Source organism: Propithecus coquereli, unplaced genomic scaffold, assembly GCF_000956105.1.
Source record: "Propithecus coquereli isolate 6110/MARCELLA unplaced genomic scaffold, Pcoq_1.0 Scaffold45, whole genome shotgun sequence".
In the NCBI taxonomy this organism is placed as follows: domain Eukaryota; kingdom Metazoa; phylum Chordata; class Mammalia; order Primates; family Indriidae; genus Propithecus; species Propithecus coquereli.
Genome location: NW_012150285.1, coordinates 7,881,209 through 7,895,023, shown reverse-complemented (window position 1 = coordinate 7,895,023; position 13,815 = coordinate 7,881,209). Strand labels below are relative to the sequence as shown.

Here is a 13,815-nt window from a genome sequence, read left to right as displayed (position 1 = left end):
AATAAAGAAAACCAAAGAACAACTGTACATACATAAATTTGACAACTTAGATAAAATGGACCAATCCTTTTAAAAGTACAAACTGACACAACTTCCTCAATATGGAACAGATCATTTTGAACCACTCTACAACTCTGAATGTAATTCAATTCATAATTTTAAGACTCAAAACAGAAATTTCCAAGCCCAGATGGTGTCATTGCAGAATTATACAAAACCTAGAACTAACACCAATTCTATACAATTTTGTTCTAGAAAATTGAAAATGTGTGAATAGCAGTAAGTTCATGAAAAGATGTTTGACATCACTAGCCATCAGTTCAACATCACTAGCTAACATCAAAAGATGCTCAGTATCATAGCTAAATGCAAAGACCACGATGAGCTATCACTACACATCTTTTAGAATAGCTAAAATAAAAAATAGCAACAATACCAAATGCTGGCAAAGATAAGGAGAAAATGAATCTCTCATGCATCGCTGGTGGGGTTGTAAAATGGTACAGCCATTCTGGAAAAGCTTGGTAGTTTCTTAAAAAGCTGAACATACAATTACCACGTGTTTCAGGAATTGGGCATTTATTCTAGAGAAATGAAAACTTAAACCTATACAAAAACCTATACACAATTGTTCATAGCACCTTTATTTGTAATGGCCAAAAACTGCAAACAGCTAAAATGTCCCTCAATAGGTCAAGGACTAAACACACTGTGGTACGTCGATACCATAAAATGCTGCTCAGCAATAAAAAAGAACAAACTATTGAGACATGCAACAACTTGAATGGATCTCAAAGAGTATTACGGTGATGAAAAAAGGCCAATATCAAAAATGTATTATTTTATTTATATGACATTCTTGAAATGACAAAATTATAGAAACGTAAAAGAGTAGTGGATTACACAAATCTACATGGGATGAAAGACATACACACTGCACCAATGTTAATCTCCTGGCTTTGACACTGTGCTATACAGTTATGTAATATGTAACCACTGGGGAACCTGGGCCAGGGACATGTGAGACCTCTATTATCTATGAAACTTCCTGTGACTCTACAATTATTTCAAAATAAAAAGTTAAAAAATTTGTTTAACAAAATGAATATTTTATTATGGTGAACCAAAAGAGTAAAAACACCATAAATGTAGTACAGTGAACTTGTGTTTCTTCCAAGTATACAAACTTTATAATATGGGATTTCTGCCATTTCTCCCCCACCACCACTCTGAAACTCTCTAATAAAAGTGGCTGGCCTCCTCCAGATACGTCACTGTTGTCATCAAATGCCCATACATTTTTAATTTCCAAACTCGCTCTTTCAAATAGAGTCACGAAGGTCAAACACCCCTTTTTGAAAATCGGGCAAGAAGTTTACTAGTTGGCCTTGTAATGATCACTAATTGTTTTAATTAGAAACAACATATATCACTTTAGAATTGGCAGAGACATCGGTGACCAGAAAAGAGAGGCCCAGGCAGATGACATAACTTTGCCAGGACGTGATTGTTGACAGGCAAGAGACAAGTCAGGAGCCCAACGTTCCTGACACTCCGTTTGCTGCTCTTGCATTAAATATATTTCTTTTCCTAGAGTCAACCAATACCAGTAAATCACTGTGTTTCAAGTAACTCTGCACTAGAAGGCTATCCTGGCCGGGCGTAGTGGCTCACACCTATAATCCTAGCACTCTGGGAGGCCGAGACAGGAGGATTGCTTGAGCTCAGGGGTTCAAGACCAGCCTGAGCAAGAGTGAGATCCCATTTCTACTAAAAATAGAAAGAAATTAGCTGGGCAACTAAAAATATATAGAATAAATTAGCCGGGCATGGTGGCGCATGCCTGTAGTCCCAGCTACTCGGGAGGCTGAGGCAGGAGGATCGCTTGAGCCCAGGATTCTGAGGTTGCTGTGAGCTAGGCTGACGCCACGGCACTCACTCTAGCCTGGGCAACAGAACCAGACGCTGTCTTTAAAAAAAAAAAAAGAAAGAAGGCTATCTTATAAATATATTTAAAGAAATCCAGTATTTTCTTTTTCACTAACATTCCTAGTAAATGTCAACGTAAGTACCGTAGGGCCCCGATGTGAGGACAGTGAGAAGGCCGTTAATTAGTCCGCTCGCCAGCCCGTCTGTGAAGGTGGCTTTCGGGAGTGGTTGCGCCAACCAGAAACGTACCGAAGTAGTTGCGCTCTTCCAGGTGGGGCAGATGACTTTCTTCTGCTTTCAAGCTTGCCTCCACGTTTCTCCTCTTGGCTGTCTTTTCCTGAGCTTTTGCGGCTAAAAAAAACCAAAACAAAAAACTGGGTTTATAATTTTATGCTGATGAGCAGGAAATAAAAGCTGGAGATGTATACGCATGGTCCATATTTTCACGTACCCAAACGATGTGTGTTCCTGACCCAGCGAAGGACTGAGTGCCAGCCTCTCCTGACCCCTGGAGCTGTCCCTTCTGTTCCTCAAGCACAGCCACGTGCTCATATACTGAAAAAGCATTTGCCACGTACTTCTCTGTACTAGGTACGGGTCTTCACAGGCTGCCATTGTCACACGAATCCTTCACCCCATGTGTCCTACTCTAGGTGCTTATCGCCCTCTGCTACCATTGCTTCTTTTCTTATCTTCCCCACCCAGCGTTGCCACAGGGCCTACACCTGGTTTTCCAGCTATCCCCAGGCTTAGCACAGTCCTGGGCACCCACCGTTCTCCTTAAGTACTAGTTAAGGAATTTCATAATTGAAAGAATAAGCACATGGGAAAAGCAGTATTTTAAAACTCACTTCCCAGTTAACAGCGTTGCCTGTACATTTTTAATTTTCAGACTGACCCTTTCAAATAGAGTCACAAAGGTCAAACACCCCAAATCAGAGTCAGAGGAGCAAGACTGTCTCTCCCCTTTCCACAGGACCCCTTCCCCTGGTAGTTCTCTGGGTTGGCTTCCAAGACATAATCACCCTACGGATCTCAGAATCTCTGGAGATGAGGGTCCCCGAGTGATCAACCAGAAGTCAGTTCTTAACCCAATCATGTGAAAACACAGGACATTAAATAGAGGCTGAGACTTGTAAGGTATTTGCTGAATTTTAGAAAGTGCTCTAGGTGCTTCTGATTGCCTCCGCTGTTAAGCTGATTGACCCCTAGTCTTTGCTTTGCCACCTGTTTACAGAGGGCCCCACATGGAACTAGTTTTGTGCATTTCATGCATTCATCGAACCAGAGTCCACTTTGCGTGGGCCTGTTAAGGTTTTTGGGACTCCAGCCTTTTTATAGCATTACGGTTCTGTCGATAGACAAGACAGCATCTCCATGATGGTTTCCCAACGAACACCATGTAATATTAACCATTCCATGTTCTCCCTGCACTTCCTCGATCAGGTCCCGACCACTGTGTTTATGTTTCCCATGTGACTTCTGCACGGGTTTTGTCATCGTTTCCAGGTGTCACTTGTCCTGACTCACCAACTACTTGGAAGTGAACTGGGGTCTTCCCCTCACGGTGCTTCAAGCACAAACTCTGCTGCTGTCCAGTCTTTCCACTTGGATGTAAAAAGCAGCAGAAAGGAATCGATTTGCACTTTGAAGGGACATGTTAGTATCTACTCTGTATTTTTCTGCTATAAGATAAAGTTCCGTGAAAACTTGGGCCAATACGTGAGCATCTGCAAACCTATCGAGCGAACGTCCACATACTCTTTGTAATTGACGGTGGCTTTCCAGTTTAAGCTGGGTGCCAATCTCTTGGCCATTTGATTCTTCCCAAAATTGATTTGGTTTTTCTCCAGTGACCTCTTGTCTGAACCAGAAATAGCTTTCTGGAAGGTGCCGGCCTCCTCCTTGGCTGCCTCACCCAGCTGATCCATCTCCTTTTGTTCTTCTTTGAAATCAATCACCTTTATTAAAAAAAAAGAAAGAAATTAAGAATAATTTTTACAATGATATCACTTGTGAAATACCTCTATGTGGCCTTCTAGACAGGTCCTTAGGTGCAGCCTTTTGACAGAATCCAAATTTTACAGAACAAATCCTTTTATTTTTTTTAATACATTTTTGTTCGTGTTTTATATTTTTATTTTATTTTTAAAAATGAATGTATTTAAAATACCAAGAATAAAAAAAATTTCAAAGAAATAATCCTCCCAGACTGCACAATTAGAACGTTAGTAAGCCATAAGGGCTCAATTGATGGCTGCCACACTCATGATTTAGTTCTAACTTCCCCTGCCTGACTGGCGCCACTACTGCACGAGGCTGGTTGGCGAGAGTTTATGGGGGTCGAGTACGCCAGTCTGTCATCAGCTTTTGACAGCGGTGCACTAGGTTTCTGTTTGAAGTGGAATTTGTGAATAGTTGCACAGCTCGACAGTATTTTTTAATTCTGTCTGCTTAACATCCCATCGTGTCAAAGAAGACCAAGAGAACACTGAAGGAAGGAAACAGATTTTTCAATGAGGATTGGGAATTGCAATATTATCTTGTTTCTGCTGAAGATAAGATGATTTGCTTGCTTTGTGATACTGCGATATCAACATTAAAGAAATTCAATACTCATCAGCATTGTAACATTCATAAGGACCACAAATATTTTAAATTAGAGGGAGAGGCACAAAAGGTTGTATCACAGAAATTAAAAGATGCAAAGCAAAAGCAAAGACAGTTCTTTCAGGCAGTGAGAAGACCTGGAAATGATGCCACTGAAGCAACTTATAAAGTAGCTTATATACTAGGGAAAAAAGGGAAGCCATTTAGTGATAGAAATTGTGAAAGAATGCGTTGTCGAAGTTGTAGGATGCTTAGACCCCAATAACGTTTCAAACTAAAAACAACTGCCTCTTTCAAAGAGAACCATAACTGATCGGCAGCATGAATTAGCATGACCTTGGATTTGGCCATGATTTCTTAAATATGATCCCAAAAGCACAGGCAACAAAAGAAAAAACAGATAAATTAGACTTCGTCAAAACTATAAACATTTGTGCACCAAAGGACACTATCAAAAAAGTGAAAAGACAACCCACAGATTAAGAGAAAATATTTGCAAATCCTCCATCTTATGGTGGGTTAATATCCAGAATATATAAAAACCACAACTCAACAACAAAAAAGACAATACAACTTAAAATATGGGCAAAAGACTCAAATAGACATTTCTTCAAAGGAGGTATTCAAATGGCCGGTAAACAAATGAAAATATGCTCAACATTAGTAATCATTATTGAAATGCAAATCCAAGCCACAATGGGATACCCTGTCACGCTTACTAGGATGTCTGTAGTTAAGCAACAACACAGAAAAGAAGTGTTAATTAGGATGTGAAGAGAGTACATTGCTCGTAGGAATGTAAAATGGTGCAGCCACTGTGCAAAAATAGGTTGGCAGTTCCTCCGAAAGTTAAATACAAATTACCATATGACCGAGAAATTCCACTTTCAGGTATATACCAAAAAGAACTGATTTTCAAGCAGACATTATACACCAATATTCATGGCAGCATTATTCACAACAACCAAAAGGTAGAAGCAACCCAACTGTTCCCCAACAGATGAATATGGTGGATACATAAGTGAAATATTACTCAGCCATAAAAAGGAATGAAATTCTGATACTTGCTACAACATGGATGAACCTTGAAAACATCATGCTAAGTGAAAGAAGCCAGACACAAATGGACAAATATCGTATGATATGAAATATCTGAAATCGGCATTAATAGAAACAGAAAGCATATTAGAGTTTATTGACACCTTGGGGGAGAAGGAGTGGGGAGTTATTGCCTACTGGGGGTAGAGCTTTAGTTTGGGGTGATGAAAACGATTTGGAAATAGACGGTAGTGGCAATCGCACAACATCGTGAATGTAATTAATGCCACTGAATCTACCCCGAAAATGGTTGAAATGGCACATTTTATGTTTTCTGTATGTGTTTAACCACAATAAAAAAAAAAAGGAAAATTGAGATCCAGGAATCAGGCGCTCACACACCAAGAAACAAAAGGTCATAGGATGATTACAAAGGGGAGAGCGGGACAGGTGCGGCAGGAGTCTGCCCAGAGAATGGAGCACCCACAAGTGGCAGGGCCAGAAGGGAAATGGATATTTGGTCTGATTGAAACCTGTGGGGCTGACACATTCTTTTTTTCAATTTTATTTCTTTCTTTATTTTTTTATAGACAGGGTCTTGCTCTGTTGCCCAAGCTGGAATGCAGTGGTGCAATCATAGCTCACTACAGCCTCAAACTCCTGGGTTCAAGCAATCCTCCTGCCTCAGCCTCCTAAGTAGCAGGGACTACAAGCGTGCCACCACGCCCAGCTAATTTTTTTTTTAGAGATGGGGTCTCGCTATGTTGCCCAGGCTGGTCTCGAACTCCTGGCCTCAAGTGACCCTCCCGCTTGGCCTCCCGAAGTACTGGGATTACAGATGCGAGCCACGGTGCCCAGTGCCTTCCATGGTCTCGAGAATCACGCTGGGGTTTCATGTATAGCATTAGTATTTCTTACCTAACTTGCACATCCTTTCTTCTCACCATCAGCTTCAACCAAAATTTTATTTCATAAAATATTATGCTGACTGATTTCTTTGTCCAGTACTATTTCAAAGACCATGGAAGACACAAAAGAAGCACAGTTCTTGTGCACACAGAGCTGGTATACTTATTAGGACAATCCGATTAGGCAGTAATCACGGGATGCCCAGACAGGATAAAAGTAAAACATTTAGGCTTCATTAACAGAGACGAGTCTTCTGTTCTTAGTGATATTAATTCAAAAGGGAAGATGAAAAAGTCTTACATAGAAAGCAATTTGAAACAGTATAACTTTTACCGAAAGAAAATCAGAAACATTTTTACAGAACTATATTTACAATATTTATTTTGTGTTATGTATTGAAAAACACTAACAATTAAAAGCAGTGTCCAAAAATAGGTCCAAAGACTCTCTATAATTCTTGTGCTATAAAGTTGTAGCTGAGTAACACGTTACGAAAGTTCTAAAGAGACCATAAAACTTACGTGTTTCGACATATTTTCGGAAAATTTTGCTGATTTTTCTTTTAAAAATGTGACAAGGTCTTTATAAATTTCACCTTTTCTCTCATAATCAATGTCTCCCTCATCATCTGTTTTGCCCTTTGGGAGAAAAAAAGTTTGGTGCTGGGATTAATGTAACAGCAATATGGGGACCTGCTCAGTACATCATGACCTAAGCACATGTATTGCTTTCCTCTCCCAAGGATGCACGTGGTGGAGCTCATACATGAAATGTACAGGCAAAACCCTCCCCCCTTAACTTAGTGTTATCTATTTATTCATTCACTCCCTCATTCCTTCACTCATCCATTCATTCATTCATTCAGCGGTTACTGAGTACCTCCTACACGCGCTGAGGCCACTCGGCTACTCAGCAGAGATGAGCTTCTCTCTGTTCTCCTCTACTGTGACAAGGCATTATGACTTTAGAAGCCTCAGCGGGTGAAGTCACAGAAGGCCTCCGGGTTAGAATGTCCCCATGGAAAAGCCCACGTCTCTGTCTGTCACACTCCGCTCTTGTTCCCTGTCTGCCGTAGGCTCACTTTCCAGGGTCAGGATCTCTGTGAAACCCTCTGTACCTCCGCCCCTCTCTCCCTCTTCCTTCTCGTTCCCTTCCTTTCCTAACGCCCTACCCCTCTTATTAAAGACTCCCTGCCCGCCTCTAGCACATCAGGGAAAATCATTCCTTCTTTTATCGTTCATTTTCTGATTAGAGTTCATTTTTCTAAAATATAAAAACAAACCAAGAGCAAAATCGTATTCAGGTTGCTACCTCGTCTATGCAGACGTGAGCTACGTAGGATGTTAAGAAAAGCACCAGAGGGCGAGTCGCAGAGACGTCCACAGGTAACCAAGGCGCCAGCACGTGGGTGCCAAGCCAAGGCAGGGTGTAGTGACGCTCCAGACAGTTCCCTGCGGTGGCTGAGTCCCCATTAAGGATTTAGGTCCCCTCTATAGGATTCTGCTTGTGAGCCCCAAATGTACGTTGAAGACACTAGGGGCAGGATGGCGTAGAGGGGAAAGCGAAGCTCTTTCTAGCTAGTTCAGTGAACAGGGATGAGACTAGAGAGTGTTTCAATCCGGAAGACTCCGAAGGCTGCGTGCTGTTTATCTCTCTGCTCAAAACTCCCCGCCCGAGGCCTGCTGGGGGCCGCCTGGGCCCGGAGCCTGCAGAGCTGCGATTCCCCTTTGCTGGGGCAAGTTAGGTTCAATCCCGGGAAGCTCAGGGAAGACTGAGAGGGTGGCAGAGGGAGGAGAGACATGCCCCTTCCTTCCTGTGGCCCCTGTCCCTGTCAGAGTCATCCCAGCCGCAGCCCTTCGTTCCCTGGCAGCAGCATTTGCTTCCAGTGGCAACGGCTGGTTCCAATTTCCAGTTTGGATTTTTTTTCATGGTACTGGAACCGGCTCACCACGCCCCCCCCAGAAATGTCATCATCAGCCGACCAGTTCTCCATCTTCAAAGGGCCGGGTCCCAGCTCTGCCAGCTCTGCAAGGACCCTCCTCTGAGCTCCTGGGGGACCAGCCCTAACTGGGCAGCACCTGCTCCCCAGAGGTGAGTCCCTGCTCCATGGAGACTGTCTCAATGCCGAGGGGACAGTCTGGAAGCACAGTCTGCAAGTGGCCTCTGCCCAGAGGTCCCAGTCCCAGCTTCACAGGGCACGTCCTCCAGCTTTCTACGTTTGGATAACCCCCTCTGTGACTTCGACTCTTAGGATGAAAGCTGCAGATATGACTTCTGTGTTATTAATACCTCAATGTTCCTTTCTTGCCTTTTCTTTCCTTAAATACCTGTGTAACTAATCAATGAACTGGTTGTGTTAGAGACGTTTTAGTTTTATTGAGTGGATTGGCCCACTTTGAAGCCTGTTTCCTAGAAGACTGGCTTATTATGACCTGCAATGGGAAATAACGGTTCTAACTCTCAGATGATGTTGGGTTTGCTCAGCAAGCGCGTAGCACAGGAATCTGCTTCTATCCCACAGAACAGTGTTTCGTTCTCTGCGGTCATCGAGATACAACCCTTGCGACGTGCCAGCAGGTACGGAGACCTAGCTGACAACCAGGGTCCACCGGCTTCAGTTACGTTTTTTAAAAAATTACTTACACCATTTAAAAACACTCCTTTTGCACTACAAGTGACACACAGAGTCTCAACGTCATGGGGTTTCACCATCACATAACACATCTCCCCACGAATCTGTCTCCACGGTGGGGCTCTACATCCATTTGAAAATTCATAATCTGAAACCAATCATCAAAAAATGAATGAGTTCCTTAACCTACAGGTTTGTAAAATGTGTTGGCTTCAACACAATAAATACTGTTGAAATTTTGAGGTTTTCAAATTTCTTAAACCTTCGATTCTAATGTAGTCAGTGAAAGCATTTTGAAAATATAATTAAGAAAATGGAAATAACGTAAAATGAATCTGAGAAGATAGAAACCTGAGGTATATTCGATAGATTCCAAGACTGTTTGTTCTCCTTTTCCTGAGAAACGTTTGAGTAGCTCTATATCCTTCTTAACGGACACTGGATTTAAGCGTATTTCTCTGAAATAAATGTTTAAAACTTCAGTTTAAATGCTTTAAGACAGAATACAGAAAACACATGAACACATCCCACTGTATTGGGGAAATATCTTTTTTATAATTAAAATGCAGTTAATTTTAGCCATGTTATAATCTCATAACAACACTGTTAAAACATCAAGGAATTTGTCATTATGTTTAATGTAACATTAAATATTTACTTCATTTCTTAATAATAATACTATAATACTAGAAAATACCAGGAAAATGAACAAGTTTTGGAGTATACAAACTCTACCTGATATTTCCATTATAATTTAATAATTTATGTAATAGTCTTAAGTCTTTGAAACTACTAAGGCCACTTGATAGCTTCAGAATTGAATGAAACCCCACTAGAATGTTTTAGCAATGTCACCTGAAAATTTTAATGTTCAGAAGACAACAAATAAATCCCAATAAAATTAAAATTTTATTCCAATAAAATGTAATGTTAAATTCATAGCAATAACTCCTATACTTTATTTTTCTTGTTTTTTTCAAAAACTCCGAAAGCAACCTTTGTAACTAATTTTTAAAGGTTTCCTTTTTTTTTTAAAGACTCACAATGAAATATGCTTTAGAGAATGATTGAGCAGGTGCAAATCCAGTTGCTTAAGCAGCATTGCAATCTTGATCTTAATCTCAATTTCAGGATCATCATCTTTGGTAATTTTATCAAGAATATTTAATGCAGTTGAGTCTTCTTTCATTGTATTATATTCTGAGCCCAGGATTTTTGCTACAGGGTCTCTATTAGCTAACAAAAAAAGCAAATAAAAATTATCCTCTTGTCTTCTAGTACAACAAACATAAAGACTAACAAATCCTTCAAAGCTCACTCAAATGTGTTTCTTTCATTAAGCTTTCCCTGACTGACCCAGTTAGAATTCGTCTCTACTTCTGAGATTCCATCGTACTTAGCACCTTTCTTATAACTCACAGGATGCTCTACTTTGTATTGTAATTCATCTATATGTGTCACCTCCCTTATAGGACAAAGGCCGAGACCTTCTGTCTTTCTTTTTTTTATTGACTGTGGGGCATTGTTCAGAATACACATTCCATACATATATTCAGAATTTATCGAAGATAGAGAAATACAAATCTCCTTAGAAGAATCATCAGTAGCACTCTGTGTGTGTGTGTGTGTGTGTGTGTGTGTGTACCAGCACTCAATATTCACAAATGCTTTCTCTCCAGAGTAGCAAGCTTCCGTCAGCCTACACATCCACCGCCAGTCTTCTCCCACCTGTTCAAACTGCTTACGTTGTCAATGCTGTTTGATCTTAGACTTGGAAAAACACGGCTAACCACTTTTCACATACATACATGCCAACATTATAGTGAAAAACTTAAATACCAACTCATGATCAAGGCTGACATAGATGCAAAAGTTGAACCTGCAGATGCTGAAAATAGAATTTGGTAAATGCCAAAAAGCAATATAGTTGAAAATGAAGGAGAAGGGGAAAAAACCTTGTTTAGAATGGAGAAATCTGAGAAAGATGAAAATGCATATGCGCTGGGACACGGAGAGGGAAAGGCCTGTGGGGCTGACTGAGAAAGCCTGACTTGGCCGAAATGAAGAAAAGCACAGTGATGGCCTCAACTCTCCGCCAGGAAATGGTGATGCCACCAGAAAACAGCACGGTCTTAGGGCTGAGGACAGGACTGCACTGGGGGAGGGGACAGCAGGGAAAAGAAGAATCACCTTGGTCTCAACTTATCAACCTTATGGCTGTCATCTCCTAAAGATTTATGAGAAGACACACTAGGCAACTTCTGGGGAGGGACAAGAACCTGACTGCCAGACTGCCGCGTGCCATGCGGCTCCTGCAGGAAGGGCAAAATGCAGCCAAGGATGAATATTTAGCCACATCGCATACATAGCAGTCTACATTCTATGTCTATCTACTAAGCTGCATGTAACGAACAATCGTGTACCCATTAACTACGTTCTTGAACTCAGCTTTGTTCTTCAAGACCTCGTCCCTTTTGCCTAGTAAGGAAGAATAGGCAAAGTATAAAAAAAAGAAGAGTTGCTGTCCTGAGATTGGCATCTTTTTTTTTTCTTAAAGGATAACCTTCCCACCTCACACAGAAACGGGCAGAACTCAGGTACCTTAGTACCTGGGACCCACTGGTCACATCATTCCAAAAAAGCAAAACACAGACAACACATCGTTACCGATAATTAGGTATTTCTACATAGAAGAAATATTTACAAAGCAATTAGAGCAGGCAACCAATCACATTCTTCTTTGCATATTAGATGATTAGATGACAATGAGAACATCTTTAATGAAGAGGAAAAATATTTCCCGCAGAGTTGAATGAATATAACTATTCACAGGAGGCTGTGAAGTCCACAACAGAATACGGCTGAGAAAAATGAAAAGGGAAATTATTAAGGGCCATCTCTGCTAAAGGAAGAGCCTACATTCATTTGAAAGGAAACAGACTGTCATCCAGCATCGCAGTATGCGGGGGACAGGGTGGGTTCAGATGTTGGCCCTCGTAATCTGTCTTCTCTCCTTGTATGGACCTAATAGGCTACAGTCCACCGGGGGCTTTCCAGAAGCTTGGAAGGTTCTCTTTAAACCACATGCTAAAATTAGAAACCTAGAAACCTACTAATGGTAAAGTAGCAGGCCTTTCATTTTAAAGCAAAAATTTGATATATGCATATCACTGCAGCCAAGGAAAATTAATTACATTTTCATAAAGTTGTACATACGACTTTTTAACCTTTTAAGCTATAGAACGTTTTTTTCCAAGGGACTAAAACAAATGATTTCCCCCAAGACTGTTTCTGAAAGTTCAAATCACAGGCTGGAGTGTCAACGTCACCTTCGATACACGCTTGCGCTTCCTTCAGCTTTGCATCTTTGGCCATAAATAAAAAGTGTGACAGCTGCCCAAAGCTCCTAATTTTAATTTGTGGTACAGAGAGAAATAGCAAAGGCTGTCCATTTTTATCAACTTCTTCTGATTTGGCTGTTGTTTCACTAAAAAATTTTAAAAAAATTGAAAGCTTAATGTTACCTGGATGCCAGTAATAGTTAAATTTAAGACATTTAGACCAATTATTCCTATGTCTCATTATAAAACACGGAAAATATAAATACCCCAGGTTAGAAGCTCATCTATTTTCCCACTTTCTTCCACACTCGGACATCTAAATCCCCAAACTTAACAGCAACAATAGTGTTTTAGGATAGAAAGGAAAGAAATTGGAAGCAATTTCTTGAATTCACAATTGAACTCAAATAAGCAGTTTTTGTTTTTGTTTTTCTACCAACGTGTTGGTCTCTGACATCTTTTTAAAAATCACCGGTTCTGCAGAACCATTCATGCTGGAGGGATTTCTAATGTTATTTCATTTATAAAATTTTTACACCACAGTAATTAGTGGTTAGGAATTTTCTTGGCTACACTATGTTTATGAATCAAAAAAGGCTATAAAAAAGGCAACTAAAGGCAAACTAGATCCTTTCTGTGGGTTATTTTCCCCCTGTAAACTCCCTAATTTGGTTTACCTTAGGATAATAAATAGTTTTCCTAAACAGGCTTTTCCTGATCAGAAATTATCATCTCCTAGATTTGTGTTTCTGTTCATTTTAATGATTTTTTTTAGGTTGCATTTAAAAAATATTAAGATGTTTTCATGGAAGTGTTATTTCTATAGATTCTATCACTTAGACCATTAAACTGTCTAGGCTTTTTTAAATTTTTTTTTTATTTTGCCAAATGTTTAGGTTACATAAATTGCCTTTGCCCTGCCCAAGTCAGATCTTCAAGTGCGTCCATCCCCCAGACGGTGCACACTGCACCCATTAGGTGTGAATACTCCCATCACCTCCTCCCCACTCCCACCTGCCCAACACTCGATGAATGTTAATACTATTCGTACATTTAAGTATTATCCAGGATAATAAAAGAGGTGCCAGATCACCATTGTTTTTTGTGGCTGAGTAGAACTCCATGGTGTACATATACCACATTTTATTAATCCATTCATGTATGGATGGGCACTTGGGTTGTTTCCAGATCTTTGCAATTGTGAGTTGTGCTGCTATAAACATTCAAGTGAAGATGTCTTTTTTATAGGATGTGTTTTGTTCCTTTGGGTAGATGCTGGATCAAATGGTAATTCTACTTGTAGCTTTTTGAGGTATCTCCATATTACTTTCCACAGACGTTGCACTAGTTTGCAGT

At 40.4% G+C, this 13,815-nt stretch overlaps 1 protein-coding gene across 1 annotated transcript in view; it reads right to left on the bottom strand.

Moving 5' to 3' along the window:
• ARMC4 (armadillo repeat containing 4) overlaps nucleotides 1-13,815 on the bottom strand; it is a 172,279-nt gene that overhangs the window by 149,940 nt on the left and 8,524 nt on the right. Inside the window, exons 2-8 of the mRNA XM_012654869.1 lie at nucleotides 12,448-12,605; nucleotides 10,162-10,354; nucleotides 9,470-9,576; nucleotides 9,130-9,266; nucleotides 7,008-7,124; nucleotides 3,691-3,890; nucleotides 2,179-2,280 (exon numbers count right to left, since the gene is read on the bottom strand). Coding sequence (XP_012510323.1) covers nucleotides 2,179-2,280; nucleotides 3,691-3,890; nucleotides 7,008-7,124; nucleotides 9,130-9,266; nucleotides 9,470-9,576; nucleotides 10,162-10,354; nucleotides 12,448-12,605 — 1,014 coding nt within the window. The remainder of the gene's footprint in view (nucleotides 1-2,178; nucleotides 2,281-3,690; nucleotides 3,891-7,007; nucleotides 7,125-9,129; nucleotides 9,267-9,469; nucleotides 9,577-10,161; nucleotides 10,355-12,447; nucleotides 12,606-13,815) is intronic.